This window comes from Lycorma delicatula, chromosome 1 (genome assembly GCF_047948215.1).
Source record: "Lycorma delicatula isolate Av1 chromosome 1, ASM4794821v1, whole genome shotgun sequence".
NCBI lineage: Eukaryota > Metazoa > Arthropoda > Insecta > Hemiptera > Fulgoridae > Lycorma > Lycorma delicatula.
In genome coordinates this window covers 332,754,271-332,773,795 of record NC_134455.1, presented here as the reverse complement: position 1 = coordinate 332,773,795, position 19,525 = coordinate 332,754,271, and the positions used below count along the sequence as shown (strand labels likewise).

General features: G+C 30.1%; 1 protein-coding gene across 1 annotated transcript in view; it reads left to right on the top strand.

The window, feature by feature from the left end:
- Positions 1 to 19,525, top strand: part of smo (smoothened, frizzled class receptor) — a 98,396-nt gene that overhangs the window by 3,326 nt on the left and 75,545 nt on the right. Inside the window, exons 2-4 of the mRNA XM_075382171.1 lie at positions 5,256 to 5,354; positions 7,548 to 8,107; positions 11,931 to 12,038. Of these exons, the coding sequence (XP_075238286.1) occupies positions 5,342 to 5,354; positions 7,548 to 8,107; positions 11,931 to 12,038 (681 nt within the window). The 5' untranslated portion in view covers positions 5,256 to 5,341. The remainder of the gene's footprint in view (positions 1 to 5,255; positions 5,355 to 7,547; positions 8,108 to 11,930; positions 12,039 to 19,525) is intronic.

The following is a 19,525-nucleotide window of genomic DNA, read 5'->3' as shown; positions in this document are numbered from 1 at the left end:
TTTTTGGGAACAATTCTTGACCAGTTTTATATCTCAGATTACAGCACTTCTAATAATTCTTTTTTTTTAATTTACTGTTTACTATTTATCAGTTTGCCTATGAACATTTTTGTTTTATTTAGGAAAAAAGGTGAAAAGTTAGTTTAGTTATATTTAAAAAATGCTTTTAGCACATTTTTCATGAACAGGCTACTAATTCACTGTTACCAAGGTGTATTTAAAAAATACATAAAACACTGTTTGCTATTTCAGTGTTAAAATGAGTTAATTAGTTACTAAGATTATTTAGCTTTTAGATTGGATTTCAAAAGTTAATCATGAGTGTAGTATAAGTGATTTCAAAAAGTAACAGTATTTTTGACAATATACAAGAAAAGGGTAATAATAATTTTTAAAGAGAATGTAACTTTTCGTGTTTCTTGATTTTTTTAACAAAAAATCTAGATTTTTAAAGATATTCTAATGAATGCATTCATGATTTAAATTAGAACGAGTGTACTATAAAAATCATGAAATATTTAACTTTTTGTTAATTATTCTATAATTAATAAAGTAATTAACATGCGCGCGCACACACACACACACACACTTCAAAAAACTTCCAGTTATTCAACTTAAGATGTTTAGGAAAAGGATTTTAGGAAATTTGAAAAGTGAAGTTAATTAAAAAAAAAAGTTTAAATAATGAAAAGCTTATCAAAAATATAGAAAAATGTGCAGAAGGGTCTCAAATATTTGAGGTCTGTTCAGAATACAACTGAACTTTATTTTTTAATCTTTATTATTAATTTTACAGATATTTGGTCCTTGTCCCCTTCAAAGTATTCCCTCCTCCTATTCACACACTTTTCCTAGCGGTGTTTCTACTTCATGAACTAGTCCTGAATAACTTCATTTGAAATGGCCTGTTCGATCCGTGATGAATTTGCTTTAATGTCATCAGTAGGCTCAAAATGGCATCCTTTCATAACTGATATTAATTTCAGAGATAAAGAAAAAATTGCAAGGAGCCATGTCTGGTGAGTAGGGAGGCTGAGGAAGGACAATCATCTGATTTTTGGCACAAAACAGAATGTGTGGTGCATTGTACTGAAAGTAACCATGAGTTGTGTCTCATCACAACTCTGGTCTTGTTTTGCAGATTTTTTCACGTAACTATTGTAAAACACCTTGATAGTATACATGGTTCACTTTATCACCTTGAGGAAAGAATTTAAAGTGTACAGTTCCATTAAAATCGAAAAACAAAGAGCGTCTCTTTGAAGGTGGATTGAGACTGACATGCTTTCTTAGGGTGTCGAGATCCCTTGCCAATCCATTGTGATGATTGAACTTTTGTCTCAATGTTGTAGCCGTAAACCCAGCTTTCATCTCCGATTATGACCTTTTTCATGAATGTTTCATCATCATTGGCTTGTTCAAGAAGTTACCGACAAACCACTCAATGGGTTTTCTGCTGTTCAGTCATCAAACTAGGAATAAACTTTGCTGCAATTTGATGCATGTTCAGTTTTTCAGTAAAAATATTATGGCATGATCCAGTTAAGATGCTGACCTCTTCTGCGAGTCCTCTGACTGTCAGTCGGTAATTTACACATACCAGATCGTTGAATTTCTGAACATTGGTGTCATCACTTGAAGTTGAAGGCCTTCCTGATCAAGGGTCATCTTCAGTTGGCTGACGACCACTTTTAAATCATGAAAACCACTCATAAGATTACATACGACCCAGAGTATCATCTCTGTAAGCTTGTTTTGAAAGTTGAAAGTTTCTGTGAAAGTTTACCCCAGTTTCACACAAGATTTTATATTGTATCGTTGCTCCTGAAAATTACACATTACAAAAATTGCTACTAACACTTAAACATGTTGCATTCAAATAACAATAACACAAAAACTAAACGAGATTTCAACAATCCAAGAACATGTGATTACAGAGGAGGTTATGCAGAACACAATGCTGCCAATTGCACATCATTAAATATTTCCATTGGCGCATAATTAAAAATGTTCAGTTATTTTCTGAACAGATCTTGTACTTGAGTAATGCAAGAGGCACTGCATCTGTGTGGAGGTTATTTTGAGAGGTTTAATGTAGCAAACTGACAAAAATAGCGTCCTCAGATATACTAGTAATGATGTTTATCTACCTTTGGTAATTCGCATCAAATGAACAACTGGATTTGGTAAGAATTACAAACATTTATATGTTTTACCTGAAAAGCCAGGTAATACTGCAAGGTATCAGATAGATTATAACATGGTTAAGCAAAGATTTAGAAATTAGCTTGTCAACTGCAAAGCTTACTCTGGAGCAGACATTGATAGTGACCATAATTTAGTAATAATGAAATGTAGATTGGGATTTAAAATCCTGAAGAAAAGGTGTCAAATGAATCAGTGGAATTTAGAGAAGCTTGAAGAAGCGGAGGTAAAGAAGATGTTTGAGGAGGACATCACATGAGGTCAGAGTAAAAAAGATGAGGTAGAAAATGTAGAAGAAGAATGGGAGAATGTTAAAAAGGAAATTATTAAATCAGCAGAAGCAAACTTAGATGGAACAAAGAGAACTGGTAGAAAACCCCTTGGATTTCGGGAGATATATTGCAGCTGATGGATGAATGTAGAAAATATAAAAATGCTAGTGATGAAGAAAATAAAAGGAACTATCGACAGTTGAGTAATACTGTAAACAGGAAATGCAAGCTAGTGAAAGAAGAGTGGATTGAAGAAAAGTGTTCAGAAGTGGAAAGAGAAATGAATGTTGTTAAAATAGACGTAGCATACAGGAAAGTTAAGGAAAATTTTGGGGTACATAAATTAAATGTGTTAAAAAAAGATGGTACACTGATTTATAGTACGAAAGAAAAAGTTGATAGGTGGGTAGAATATATTATATGGAGGAAATGAATTTGAAAATGGTGTTATAGAGGAAGAAGAGGAAGTTGAAGAGGATGAAAGGGGAGAAACAATACTGAGATCTAAATTTAAGAGAGCATTAAAAGATTTGAACGGCAGAAAGGCTTCTGGAATAGACAGAATACCTGCAGAATTACTGCGCAGTGCAGGTGATGAAGCAATTGGTAGGTTATACAAACTGATGTGTAATATTTGTGAAATAGGGGAAGTTCCATCAGGCTTCAAAAAAGTGTTATAGTCATGATACCAAAGAAAGCAGGAGCAGACAAATGTGAAGAATACAGAACAATTAGTTTTAACTAGTCATGCATCAAAAATCTTAACTAGAATTCTATACAGAAAAATTAAGAGGAGAGTGGAAGAAGTGTTAGGAGAAGACCAATTTAGTTTCAGGAAAAGTATTGGGACAAGGGAAACAATTTTAGTGCTCATATTAATAGTAGAAGAAAGATTAAAGAAAAACAAACCAACATACTTGGCATTTATAGACATAGAAAAGGCATTTGATAATGTAGACTGGAATAAAATGTTCAGCAATTTAAAAAAAAATAGGGTTCAAATACAGAGATAGAAGAGCAATTGATAATTTTAACAGGAACCAAACAGCAACAGTAATAATTGAAGAACATAAGAAAGAAGCCATAATAAGAAAGGGAGTCTGACAAGGATGTTCCCTATCTCTTTTTACTTTTTAATCTTTACATAGAACTAGTAGTTAAAAAATTTAGATTTGGAGTAACAGTACAAGGTGAAAAGACAAAGATTCTATGATTTGCTGATGATATATTAATTTTAGCTTAGAGTAAAAAGATTTAGAAGAAACAATGAATGGCATGGATGAAATCCTACGCAAGAACTACCCCATAAAAATAAACAATAAAACGAAAGTAATGAAATGTAGTAGAAATAATGAAGATAGACCACTGAATGTAAAAATAGGAAGAGAAAAGATTATGGAGGTAGAAAAGTTTTGTTATTTGGGAAGTAGAATTACTAAAAATGGACGAAGCAGGAGTGATAAAATGCCGAATAGCACAGGCAAAACGAGCCTTCAGTCAGAAATGCAATTTGTTTACATCAAAAATTAATTTAAACGTCAGGAAAAGATTTTAGAGTAAACTGCAAGTATCAGTTCCATAGCTTTATATGGAACTGAAACTTGGATGATCGGAGTACCTGAGAAAAAAGATTAGAAGCTTTTGAAATGTAGTGCTGCAGGAGAATGTTAAAAATCAGATATAGTGACAAATGAAGAGGTGTTGCAGCAAATCGATGAAGGAAGAAGCATTTGGAAAAATATAGTTAAAAGAAGAGACAGACTTATAGGCCACACATTAAGGCATCCTGGAATAGTCGCTTTAATATTGGAGGGACAGGTAGAAGGAAAAAATTGTGCGGGCAGGCAATGTTCGGAATATGTAAAACAAATTTTTAAAGATGTAGGATGTAGGGGGTATACTGAAATGAAATGATTAGCATTAAATGGGGAATCTTGGAGAGCTGCATCAAACCAGTCAAATGACTGAAGACAAAAAAAAAACTGAAAATTCTACAAAAAGTATGTTACTATGTAAAATAATGCTGACTGTCACATTAGAAAATTGAATCTGATTCAAACAAGCCAAAAACATTAAAAAATTATTATTTTTTAATATTTTACCAAATAAATTAGGATTTTGCAACTCAAATAAATCTACATGTAAAAGTTTGTGCATGATACTAGATTACTTATGTAATTTTTCATATAAAATTATGTTATCACAAAAAAATATACATCGTGAAATCATGTTGATTATTTTTAATATTTATAGTTTACAATTAGATGTTACCTTTAAATTTAAAAAATGCAATTACAAAAGAAATTTGGTAATTAACAACGTAAACAGTTATTGTAAAAATATTTTAGTATTTGTATACCTAAAAAAACATATTAATTTTGCAGTTATGTTGTGCTATCAGCAAAATGTATAATAATACAGTTACGTATTAAGAAGATATTGGAGGGAGGTAAATAGTCATTGATACTGCACCAAAAACTGTATTTAACAAGAAAGTTTACTAATAGAAATAATAATAAATAACTAATTAATCATAAATTAACAGTATTTGTGTTTATGATATAAATCTGTATATTAGTAGTTTATAAAATCTAAAGTTTTTTAAAATAATTATGCACTGAACTAAATTATATATGTGTGGTATACTTTTTGTTGTAAATTGTTATTGGTTAGAATAGTTTTTTAGACTAATGGTCACAAATATTTAATAAAATTGGTGATTGGATTTTTGTAAATTTGTTTGCACATTTTTAATTTTAATTAATTTGATTATTGCAGATGTTTAGTCATGAAAGTTCTTAGGCCTGAACTACCTTATGGGTTCTTAGGCCTGAACAGTGAAGATTCATTTCAGGCATGAGGACATGAAGAAAGAAAGTAATATACATTGTTTTTACTTAATAGTATTTTAATTTTCAGTTGTAACTGATTTTTTGCTTTAAAAAGAGCTGTTATGTTTTAGATTTGTATAACTTCTTTCAACATTTTTAAAATGTAATTGTTAGTCTTTGTTGAATAATTATTGTTTTTATTTTTCTTCAAGTAGTGCATTCAAACATTCTCAGAGAACATGTTTTTATAGAAAAAATGTATTGTGAACATAATTATGACAGGTCGTGTCTCATCTTCATTCCAGTTCATCTAGATGTACATTCTCATGATGAACTGGAATTATGTGCAGCAAAATAGTTTTGGCAAAGGGGGTGAAAATGTTTCCAATGTTGATGAGAGATCTTGTCTTATTATATACCATAAAATGTAAGAGAAACATGGATTCATTAGATTGTACCTAAGCATTCTATAGTAATTATCTCAGTGAGATTGACCCAGAAATATATAAAAAAAGTGGCTTATATTGTTATTGAATCATTACTTGAAAAGAATATAAATATTTACCAATAAAAATTTACTTGCTAAAGATAATTTTACTTCTTAAGTGATATAATTGTTATTTAAATAATGAAAAAAAAAATTATTTAAAAAGTAATTAAATGTCAACAGAAAATAAAAAGTGTGATTTGTGATATGCATGCGTGGACACACACATACACAATGAAGACTAATGAAAAACTAGGTGGGGAGAAGTCTGAAGATGGAGAGGAGAAATTTATCTTATAAACAGACAAATTAGGTTAGTGGGGGGTGTATATTTGGACATCTATGTTTGGTTATTTCAGTTAAATAGGAGTGTATAGAGGATAAAACTTTAAAAGTAGACATAGAATGAAGTCTGTAGAACATACAACTGGAGATTTAGGATGTGTTTAGATATGCACCTGTTAAGGTTATCAATATAAGACATAAAGAAATGGAGAATAATATCAAATAAAAATTCAAGTCAGATGATTGATGTCGAAGGGAAAAATGTTGAAGTTAAACACCTGATGTTGAATAGAAAGTTCAGTGTGTATCAATCCAATCTTGGTTTTATTATGGAAGTATGTATAGAGGATCTTCATATTTACGAAGATTAGAATATGAAAAGTGTATAATTTAGGAAAGATGATGCGTTAGGCATGTTGAAGTTAATTTTGTTGAGAACATAAAGGAATGATGAACTACATTAAAACTTAAAAAGATTGCAAATAAAAATATTTTGATAATTTTTAAAACATTTTAAATTAAAAATAATTTGTTACTGAATGTTTTTGCACCTTTTTTTTTTAGTTGGTTCTGAAATTGATTTGAGTGTTATTTTCTGCCCTTCCTAGCTTTGTTATTCTAACATTTGTGTTGACGCATTTTGGAATACCTCCATTCTCAAAACTACTTTTAGCACTGAGTCTTACTGAATTGGGATTGTCGAATAAATAGTGATGTAAAGCTTCTCCCACTCCCATCCTTTGTCATGCCCTCTTCTGCTTTGTCCCTCCAGCTGTAATGTTTATGCAACACATTTGATAGAAAAAGGATATATTGCCAATGAAATGATAAAATCCATGAAAATATTACATTATGAAGAAAAAGAAGAACATTTAAATATTCTAGAAAACATTAAAATATTCAAGCTAAAATTAAAAGGACAGGATATAATTAGTTAACAAATAAACAATAATCCAATGTTATATTTAAAAATCTAAAATTATTAAAATAAAGAATCGGAAGGTCTGAAAAAATTGTATAACTGTTAGAGTGGGAGGTACAAAGCAAAAGAGACCATGACATAGGGTTGGGGAGTTGGAGGAGCTTAACATTGCTATTTATTTCATTCCCAACTCATGAAGACTCGGTGCTAAAAGTAGTTTTCGGAAAAGACTCCGAAAATCGGAGTCCTTTTCATCAGTTATGAATGTTAAGAGTGACAATGCTAGGAAGGGCAGAAAATAACTATTATTTGAAAATAATAATTATCAAATCAATTATGATAATACTAACAGAAATATAAAATACTGTGGAAAAAAATTTTGGCTCTGAAATTTGTAGAGGAATTTGAAATATAAAAAAGTTAGCTATTTGGATCTATCAGAATTTCAAATTTTGTTTGATTTCAATTTTAAGTAATTGTAAGTTTTCATTCTTATGTGTGTGAGGTGATATCCTTTTTATAATCTTTTTTATTGTAATTTTCAGGATATTTTAACATGGTTGGAGTTTCATTAGCACTGATTGTTGTAAAGGCATATTCATTAATTATGATATTAAGTAGTATTTGTTTGCCTTTAATGGGAGAATTGGATAAAAATTTTGGTGTAAAGAATGCCACTGAGAGGTTTGTTAGTAATAATTTACACTTAACAAGTGGTAAAACAACAGCAATGACTACGACAATAGTAACAACTGAGATGGAACCTGTGTTTCCATTGCGTTTAAAAGAACCAAAACTTCCTGAAGGCCATGTTTTTTTGTTTGATCGATATATGCCTCCGCAAGTTGAGGGGATAGCATACTGTCGTTTGCCTGCTAAATGTCAAGATTTAAATTATTCTACTTGTTTGGGCTCAAAAATTCCATATCTGAAAACTACTCTTGAATTAGTTGATGGTTTACGTTCTCAAGAACAAGCTCAAGAGCAGCTACAAGTGTGGAGGGGCCTTGTGAATTTACCAAAATGCTGGGCAGTAATCCAGCCATTTCTTTGTGCTTTATATATGCCAAAATGTGATAATGATATGGTTGATTTGCCTTCTCACGTAAGTGTAATGTTTTAATTAATTGCTGTTGTAGATTTAATTACATATATAATATATTTGTGATGTGGTTTTGTTGCTTACTTGCTTTGTTTTTTATACCAGACTATGCTGATTTATAACGGGCAGTAGATTTGATTCTCAGACCAATCCTGAAATGTTATTAATTGAACCTAAATGAACAAGTTGAGAATTCAGAACCAGTTAATAGTAAAGTAACTTTTAATTGAATTGAAGTTTGAGTTCTGGGGTCCTTTAATTACATTTGAATTAGGGTCTTACGAGTATGCCAGAACAGCTGATTTGGGATGGGTGCTAATCAGTTGGCAGGTTGGGTTACTGATTTTTTCCTATCACATCTTCATTTTTTACATTTTTGTCTTTTATATGTTAATATTCTGTATATCAAAATAAAAAAATAAAAAAAAAATACTGTATCACATTGAAAGTTATTATATGAATATCATTTTTATATTTTCATTATTAATATTCTTGTAATTAACATGATACACTCATGATATACTCACCAACTGAAACAGATCTTCATGTGGCCCTGCTTTGGAAAATTGTTAGAATTCTATATGCAGCTTTTGAACATGATCACCTCATGTGAAATTTGTGATCTATCATGATGATTTTTAATTAGAAACTTTGTTCTATATTAAAATTAAATAACTAGCAAAGGAATTAATAAATAAATATCTTTTTAATATTTATAAATTCAAAGTTTGTAATTTTATGTAAAATATTTTTTAATTATGTATTAAAATAGAGTTAGAAGAATTAAAGCTGAAGCATACCATTGCTTAATAAGCCTACTCACCACCAAACTCAGATTATAGATGCAACTCAGATTATAAGTTTATCTGTACTTTATGATAATATAATAGCTGTATTTTATTGTGAATTGGGAGTTTAAAACATATTTAACTGTACATTCTTTCCACTCATGCAAAGTGGTTTGGTTTGGAACTCATATTCACTTTACACAAAAAGTAATTTTCTCTATTTCTACATATAAAATTGCTGTGCAAAATGGATCATAATAGAAAGGAATGATGGCAATTTGATGGGAGATGATGGTATTTTTAACTAAGAGTTCGTTTTTAACTTTTAGTTACATACATACACAGAGTGCATCATGAAGTTCTCCTGGGACTTTCGTAATCTATTCTACCTGTGAAAATAATGGAAAAATTTCTATAAACATGTGTCCTAAAATGCTTCATTTGCAAGTTACAGCTAGTGAAAGATTTCAGTCAGATTTCAGCTACCTCTAAAATGAGATCATACTGAAATTTTTAGAATGTTAATTAAGGAGCAGAAATAGTGATTTCTTAAGGTTTTTGACCTGAAAAATCAAATAAAATAGGTCCTGCAACCGTATCTGCAGTAGTAATTGAGAAATATGGGGTGAAAATCATTAAATATGGGTAAAAACCCTGTATTTTATGTTTGATGTGCAATAACTCTGTTAACTGTGTAATAAACATGTAAAACTTAAACAAAACTTGTAGAGAATTTAATTCTGAACAAAATGATGTATGAGAAGTTGAATAAAACAAAGAAAAGTGAGAAGAATTTGTTTTATATGTAGAAACAGTACACTAGACCAAAGTGTATTACACATCCCAGTTTATAATAAATGTTCAAAAATGAGCCTGCCATTTTCAACACATTTCTTGGTACACTGCTGTACTGCTTTTGTTTCTCTTTGTATTTCTTTAGGGCTGTTAAGTTGCTCAGCTGCATCCAACATGCAGACAGTTCCTCACGAGAATGCATTTTAGTTTTGTGTACATTATTTTTCATCCATCTCATGCAAAAATCTAAAAGTATTAGAACAGGATCTTGGCGGCTAGGAATGTGGACCTCCACGACCAATTCATTTCTCAGGGAAATGATGATTTAAGTGAGTGGAAATGGCACAAGAGAAGTGGGGAGGCTGCTTCTTGTGCTGGAAGTATACTTTGTGTCTCAATGATAGAGAAACATCTGCAGCAGCTGTGACAATTCTTGGAGAAAGAGCAAGTAGACCTCAGCGTTTAAGCAGCCAGATAATATGAACAGTCCAAACAGCTGATTATGAAGAAGGCTGCACCATTCATTGACGCTAAATCGGTGTTGAAAATTGTTTTTTTAAAGTTGGCAGTAAAATAACAACAATTTGAATTCCTTTACAAATTTTTCAATCAGAAAAAAAGAATTTCATTTTTGTTTATATTAAATAAGTTTCTTCTGGCAAATGTAGTAATGTACTGTTTCTAAATATAAAACAAATTTTTCTAACATTTCTTATTTTATTCAACTTATCATACATCATTTTGTGCAGAATTTAATTTCTTTACAAGTTTTGTTTAAAAGTTTTACATGTTTATTACCCATTTAACAAAGTTATTGTACGTCAAACACAAAACACAGGTTTTAACCCCTTATTTATTGATTTTTACCCCAGATTTCTAAAAAACACTTGTTGATATGGATCTGGGACCTATTTTATTCAATTTTTCAGTTCAAAAACCAAAAGAAATTACTAATTCAGTCGCTCAATTAACATTCTCAAAATTGCAATACCTCATTTACTGAGGTAGCTGAAATCCAGGCAAAATTTTTGACTAGCCATATCTCGGAAACGAAGCATTTTAGGGCATATTTGATGTGAACTTTTTCCATTATTTTCATGCATAGAATAGGTTATGAAAGTCCTAGGAGAGAAAACACATATATATATATATGTGTGTGTATGATATTTGCTGAGAACATTATTTAACCACTTTAAACCTGTTTTATATAATATTTTTATTTTTTTGGTTAAAGTGAGCTTAGGTGTGCTAGTTAATATGGCTGTGACTGGATGATCATCTGAATTGCTTTAATTTCAAATCTGGATTGCATTTAATTTCATTAATATGCTTATTTTTGAATAATATTTCTGTTTGAAAAATCCAATTATGCTCTTTTATTGAAATCAGTTGTTTAAGTGTTCTCTTTCAGCTTTTATATAAATCTTGTAAGCTTCTAACATTCGGGTGACTAACTTGAAATATATTATCATTTTATATTTTCTGATTACTTCCTCTTGAATAGTCCCCACTCACAGGTCCAAATAGGCGACTGCTTTGCTTAGAGAATTCCCTTTATCTAAGAAAATGCCATTATAAGGATTGCAGCAAAATCATGTAAAAAGATGAACTTACTTGTTGGACCATATGCTAAGACATGTAGATTTAATTAATTTGATAAGAGGGATGTGTAGAAGATAAATTATCTAGAGGATGATTATGATCAGAATATTTGGAACATATAATTGAGTATATATGAGGTAGTAATTAATTTTGAGGTTAAACAAATTTTCACAGGATAGAAAGGAATGAAGATTAGAATAAAATTGTTTAATTAATTGACTAAAAAAAAAGAAATGTTTTAGAAAAAAATAATCATATGGAAATAGTGTTCATGGATGTGGGTAGATGTGGAGTGTATAATACATGATAAATAAATTCATTTTCTTAATTTGTGACCTTTTTCAGCTAAAAAAAAGTTCTCTAAATAGTCTGGGACTTACTGTTATTCAAAAGCTGTTTCAGAAGGGTTAATTCAACTTATAATATTTTTTACTTTATGTAACAAACAGCAAAAAGATCTACTGGTAGTAAATTTTAGTGGTTGCAGAGGCTTTAATCACTTCAAATTCAAAATAAAAAGAGCTATAGTCACTTCAATTAAACTTTTCTAAAAAAGTGTGCACTTGAAATTACATTATTTTATTGTTTATATGTATTGCTGTCTTCTGTATTATGTATCTTGTTTGTTTATTTTTTTGTAGGAAATGTGTAAGATGATTATGGGACCTTGTAGAATACTGGCTATTGATCATGGATGGCCTTCCGTTTTAAAGTGTGATAATTTCACAAAGTATCCTCTTGGATGCAAGGTAATTGCAGAATTACAAATTTTACTTCTAAGTTTATTAAATTAAATGATTCCTTTCCAATATTCCTTCTGTTTTCATAAAGGTGTTTGAAAACTGTAAGATCTTAAGTGATAAATGGATGAAGTCTCTTGTCAAATAAATTACAGTGAAAGATGTGTATTGGCTAGACTTTTTTAACTGATTTATTATTGGTGAAATGATGTTTGTAATCACGGTACGAATACTATTAAATGTATGATATAATATGAATACTATTAAAATTAGTTCCAAGAATGAGGTATTATCTGCAAGTTTTAACAATAGTATTATGGTGGTGGGAGATTTGGTTGAAATATCAGTTGATGTTAACATGTACTGCATGTGTCTTACTAGCTCTGTTGGCTAATATATTCTGTGAACATGTTTTTGATGTATTTATTAATATTGAACCTTGTATTAACATTCTTTACAATTCCTGTACTCCTAAAATTGTTTATGAGAAGAAAAAGTAAATGCTAATTTAAAAATAAGTTAACAATTGTAATTCTATCCCAAACTAACTGTTTATGAGGTTTATGGCCTATTTTCTTCTGGAGAAGAAAAAAAGAAGAGATCCTGCAGTCATTGTATTAACTGTTATTAAAAACCGTTTTTTTATATTATTGTTTTGTGTTGATAGAACATGCCAAACAGTACTGTTGCATCAACTTTTTCTACAAGTGCAGTAATACACAAACTGAAACCATTTTTAAAATTCAGCAAATATTCAATGTTGATTTTATGTTGTACAAGAAAAAAAAGAATTGTAAAACCTTTACAAAAATGGATGAATTTCAGTAAAAATGATAATTGTTCTGGTAGACTGTTCAGCTGGAATGCTGATGTCATTAAAAAATGAGTTATTTAATCATGAAAGATCATCCAGCAGTTTATATCTGAGATTTTACTGATAGCAGTTGTAGAAGTTGATTTTAATATTAGGAAAGGTTCTGCACATGAAATATTAACTAATGACTTTAGCATACAAAAGTTGATTGCAGTATTTTTGTTAAGAAATAGATTCTAATAGTGCATTAGCACTTGGGCTATAGAAAAAACACAAAGGAAAAGGGCCTTTGAAATGTGGTATTATAAGGATGTAGAAATTAAGCTGTTGATTTTCATAGTGAGTCATGAATCAAGACACCTTAGTCTACCTAATCTAATGATAGAAGGATGTTTAGAAGATGAAACTGTAGTGAAAGACAAAAAAAAACTGGAATATATAAAACAATTTAAGATGTAGGCTGTAGTAAATATATTGAAACTAAAAGATCAGTAAGGAATAGGAAAGATGGAGAAGTAGCTTTCAGTTAAGTTGAGAATAGCACTTGTCAATTTTATAGTGATATTGATAACAGCCAAACAATTTTTCACGATATTAGTAAGTCAAACATATTTCTGTTTTGAGCATAAAATAAAATAAAATTATATAGCCTATAGTAAGTGTGTTTATACTTACTTAGTAGAAAATGTAGCCAAAATAACATCCCCCCCTCCTTGGGCAAAATACGACATTCTAATAACAAAATCCATGTAAAATTCAAGTATAATTTCCAATAAAAGTAAAATTATCTTACCTTATTCTGAATACCTAATATTTTATTTATACAGTAAACCATTTACTATTTACAGATTGTTTATGATTAGTTTCTAAAAGTGCAGGAGGGTGTGGTAATCCCGAAAATATGAATGAACACATAGGCTTACATCACACTTTTTACACATGAATCAAGTGTCCTTCCTTTTCTGTACTCCTTTTTTCAGTGAAATTTGTTCAAATAACAAATTTCAGTGAATTTTTCAATGCAGTGATTTGTTGGGAGTGCTGTCAGGATTGTTGCCTGTTTTACCTAGTGGAGATGAGAGTTCAGCACTATAATATCAAGGAGATGCATAAATAATTTCATCATTTTGTATACTTTCTAGCACATTCTAGTTAACTAATATGCATGTCTGATTTATTAATGGAACCCATTTTTTTTACTGTAATCAATAGTTGTCCCCCAATAATTCTATGTGTTTTTTCTTTTTTTTTGTAAATTTGTCTGAAAGTCTATTTTATCTCAATTTTTTTTTTTTTTCATGGATAGAAGAAAGCATATGAACAGGTTTTTTATCAACAGATTTTAGTGCTAGTAATGTGTCCGTGTTTCTCGACTTATGTCCACCTTTTACATTTCTTTTGGAAAGTCTTTGGGGAATCTTCTTCTGTCAGATCTAACTGTACCACAACCCCCAGTTTTATTGTCATGTAAAAACTGAAAAAGTTTAGGGTTTGTCCCAAAAATACCAAGTTTTGCGACATTACAACATTCCGCCTTCCAATAATATCTCCCCTTCCATAACATCAAGGACTCATCAATACATAAATCCCTGAAAGGGAAGAACAAAAATTTTAATTTTTGTCACAAGAGGTATTATCACAAATCTTATTTTATACAGTCTCTCATTTGGAGCATTACATGAATCACTGAAATACAATGTTCTGAAAAGCATGAAAAAATGGTCTCTGCTCATAACTTTACCAAAAAAGGGGTCTTCTAGCATTGTATTAGTTGACCAATAGTCCTTCAATCTGTTTTTTTCTTTACATGCAGATCAAAAAGTAACGGCCTAAAAAAAGTAAACATTTCAGTGACTCTTATTTTTCCATATTTTTTCTTAATCTCGCTTTAGTAATAACATTTTGTCCACAAGATATTTACAATATTTATTAGTCTTATTGATTATATAATGTCCATCAGTGTCTTATCAAAAAATAGAAAAAAGTAGTCTAGTTCAGGAGCTTCCTCTGAAATTTGAAGGTTAGGATTTACACCATAATTAGTTACTAAAAGCTGAAAATTTTTATCATTTCGCCAGATATATTCATCATTATCTTTTTCTTTTTTGACATTTCATAGGCCTACTTATAGTTTTTCTAGGTCCAGCTTGTGAAGCACTGGGTTGCATCTTAACAGCTACTTTGTTTTCATCATTATCGGAACTTTCATTGTCACTTGTGCCTAATATAATACTATCATTACTACTAATTTCCCCTTAATCTTCAAAGTCTGATTCAGGATTAGTGAGATACAGAATTATTTAATCAACACGAATAAAAGGTTTAGCCATTACAACACAAAGCAGTAACTAACTACACATGGAATAAAATAAACGTAACCAAAACGTTTCTCTTGGTTAGCAAGGTAAATATGATTAAAGAAAGTAACAAAAACACAACCTTCTGAATGTGTTATCATTTGTAAATAGAAATAAAGTACTCTTTAAATTCATAACAGAGTGTGTTGCTAGTATTAACAAAATGAACGTTCATGTATAGGTGTAGTAAGTAAGATTGCAATGTAATGCATATGAGACATATGGGCGCCAACATACCAGTATGTTCATAGGGATTTTGTTTAACCTTCGGATCCACCATTAGGCATTCTTCAGAGGATGAAGATGAATGATTTGTAGCATGTGTGAAAATGCTACGCCTGACCGGGATTCGAACCCGGGACCTCCAGATGAAAGGCAATGTTCATAGGGATTAAAAGGTTAAACCTCTACCTAGATGAAGTTGGTCTGATTCAGGTTGATAGTGATATAAATTTTTGTAACTGTTTTTAGAAACTAAGCATTCAACATTAAGTCTCCCTAATTCTCATTTTACTAGATTGATTGTTATAAATGAGCACATGGCTAGATTGTTTTGTGGTTGATTGTAATTATTTCATTTTTTCTCATAGATTTTTGATGATAATTACTAAAATTGTAATACTTGTTTTGTTATATGTGAATCCATAAATTGTTTTTGTTCATAGTTGCTTGTACATCTGTAATTAGAAAAAGTAACATTGTAAGCCCCTTACAAACTATTAATGTTGATATGCTGGTCTGGTATTTATTCAATGTGGTAGGGCATTCTCGTTCATCCAATCTTATTTCAACAAAAGAATATACAGTATTGTTTTTTTGTTAAAGTATTGAATTAACACATTAACAATTAACCTTATTACAGATTGATCTTTAGGGATTCTTAGACATTTTATAGGACATCGTGGTTTACATTTATATATCTTTTCATATAATTGAAGAAAATTATTTTAGATTTTCACATTTGAGAAATTTATATTTTTCTTAAAATTAATCAAGGCAAATTAAAAACTCAATATTTTGCTTTATCTAACTGTGTTAAGTGATTTATTGCCTCCTTACTCTTCAGATTGGGAGTGGCTTATGAGAAGCTGCCTTGAAAATTTACTTTTATGTAAGAAGAGTAAACATACTAACTGAATTCCTGTACCAGCTTACAAACAATTGTCCATTCTATTGATCCAGATTAAAGCTTGCATAAATTCAAGGCCACTGTAATTTGCTTTCCTTTGATTCTTTTGTCCATCTGTTTGGTTCTAATAAGAACATATCTATAATATTGATTTTATTTTATAAAAATTTGGACTTAAATTTACCACAATTTAAAATTATTTATTTGTTATTTATGCAATCTATTGTGTGGTAAGCGCTTACTGTATTGGTTAATTAAGTTATCATTCATTGTGAATTAACAGCCTCTATTAATATAATTTGTTGAATCTATATTAATTACCATGACTATGAAATGCTGACACTCAGCTGCATAGCACTTTCATTGTAACTCTTAACATTTCCAATCAGATTTTTAAAAATACTTTTTAAAATAATTAAATGTTTTTCATTAAAATAATTTATTAGAAACCTAGTCAAAATTAAAACTATCCAACCATGTTCAAAGATAGATTGAATTATTGAAGTCTACTTTTGTCTGTATATATGTAAAAATGATTATATGTGAGGGGTATTTGATATGTCTGTATGAAAATAAAGAAAAATTTTTGGGAAAAATCTTTATTTCTCAACATGATCTCCTTTCAAGTCTGTACACTTACTCCAACAATGCTCGTTTTTTGATCTGATCTTTGTAGTATGATTTATCTGAGCTTTCAGAAAAATGGGCAAATATTTTGGCAGAAACTCCATTTTGTGTAAATCTCTTTTCAGCAAGCCACTTCTTCATGTTGGGAAATAGATAATAGTCCAAAGGAAATAAGGCTGGTGAGTAGGGGGATGCGAAGAATTTTGTGCAGCAATTCAAAGAATTTTGCTGTTTCAGTTGCAGAAGAGTAAGCTGCTGCATTATCTTGGTGAAAAAGAAGATTCTTTTTCATCAAATGTGGTAATTTTTTTTATTAATTTCTTCATTTAGACTATCCGACAAACACACATAATATTGCCAAGTTATTGTTTCACTCTTCTCCGGAAAGTCAAAAAAGATTATCCAGAAGCATTCAAAAAGACTGGCCATCACCTTTCTGGTCAACAAAGAAGGTTTTCACCTTCTTCAGAGCTACTTTTTCGACTACAGCCCACTCTTCTGATTGTTCCCGGATTTAAGGTTATTAGTGATATATCCCAAGTTGCATCAACTGGTAATAGCCAAGTGACTGGTAATAACCAAGAATTCAACTTGATTGTTTTGAAACAATCCCAAACCAGAAACATTTACTCATTGTGTTTTTGGTTCGTTATGAGCAAACACAGCACCCATCTTGAGGACAGTTTTTGCATTTGTAACTGTTTGAGTAAAATATGATGCACCTACTCATTTGAGATGCCTGTTTGTAATCTCTCATTCTATCACTCTTCTCTCCTCCAATATCACATTATGGATTTTTAAATATTCTGAAATTCTATGTCATTTGTATTCATTTGGCCATTCTGTAAAGCATTTGTAAACTGCGTGAATTAAAGTTCCATTTACCAACAATTTTTAAAAATTGTACCAACAATTTTTAAAATTGTTGATAAGTGGAACTTTAATTTATACAAATGTATTAATACCAAAAGTGCCAAATGCTTAGTAAATTAAATTTTTGAACTGTTGTAAGCAATGGAGCTGACTCACTATAATCTTGATCACCTTAGGCTTTAGTTTCCTGCGTGGTTGGCTTTTCAAAAATGAATATTTGATCACCATAAAATTTTTTTTGACCATTTTTCACAAATCACAATACTTTGATCGACTCAAACAGATGCCAACAACTAAATTATGAATGTATCTGACAGAAATTCAGTCAGATATATTGTGATCTTCCCAGCAGAGTTGTGGCAAAATAAGGATGATCTCAACAATGAGCTAAAAGTATAATTTTTTGACTTTGCTGGGTCTATTGAACATTCAATTAATAAAAAAATAATTTATGTATGTTTTATACCATCAACAACAATGATAATAATGATTTATTTAAACTAACAAGATAGAATTACTACTTTTTGCCTGATATTGGTAAGCTTGTTTTTGAAAAAAATAGTCTATCAATGTTTACTTATTGTGGTTGGATGCACTTTATTATTATACGTTGATGTTTCCGCTAAATTATTTTAATGATAAAGGTACACTCTGAGTATCATCATTTTATTGGCTTAGTAGATTATGTAATTAAAAAAAATTATTTATTTACTTTAAGTAGAACTTGCATTAAGGTCATTCAGCTTATAGACCGTGATTTTTAACTGTTATTATATATAATTGTCCAGGCAAAACATGATCTTGGTTCCTTATCCCAAATGTTTGTAATTTCATTTGTTTGTATATTTGTGATGTACTTACATATTTCTAAGTTTTAGACAATTTTACAGAGAAGCTTCTTGTTATTTAATGGGACCACAAATGTATATAGATTTTTTTATATAATTTCTGTTTCAAAGTGGTAGATACTATTTTTCATAGACGGAGAAATGTAGAGGTGCAGTTAACGGGAAGTTCCATTGCCAAGCCACTACACATCTCCATTCCACTCAGAATGCAACCTACTCTTACCATTGCCAACCATTTCCGATCTTTGCTCTCAGTCAGTGGTTAAGATTCAGTTACTTCACTTTTTATGCTGTATTCCATCATTAAATGAAATATTTGTATCTGAGGTTGTTCTTCTAATACTTTACAGCATTGTGCCTCTCAGAACATTGTTAAATATTTAATCTTAAGTTGGTTTTTAATATATCTATTTTTATTGTTTTCCCCTTGCTTTGTTTGTACCCTAATTATTAAAAAAAATTGAAAAATGGTAAAAAAAATTAAAAAACTAGGATGTAGTTTTCTTCCTTTCCTTTCTTTCTTCGCGAGGCTGTTGTTAATCTATTTTTGATATCATTGAAATCTGTCTGAGAGCTTTATCGCAAATCTTCTAGTATCAAATTTACCATTTTAGTAAGTATGACACAGTTTTGTTTTTCTTTTTGTTTCTATCTTTTTACTTACAATGTTTGAATGTATATTTTTATCTTAGTTGCTGTGATTCATCATAAAAATTCATATTAATTCATTCATTTGCAGTAATATTGATAAAGCTTTGAAGTTATTCAACGATGAATTATGTTGTTTAATTTTTCATTGCTTTTGTTTTCAGTGTTATGAAATCATCTAATTAACTTGATTATGGACA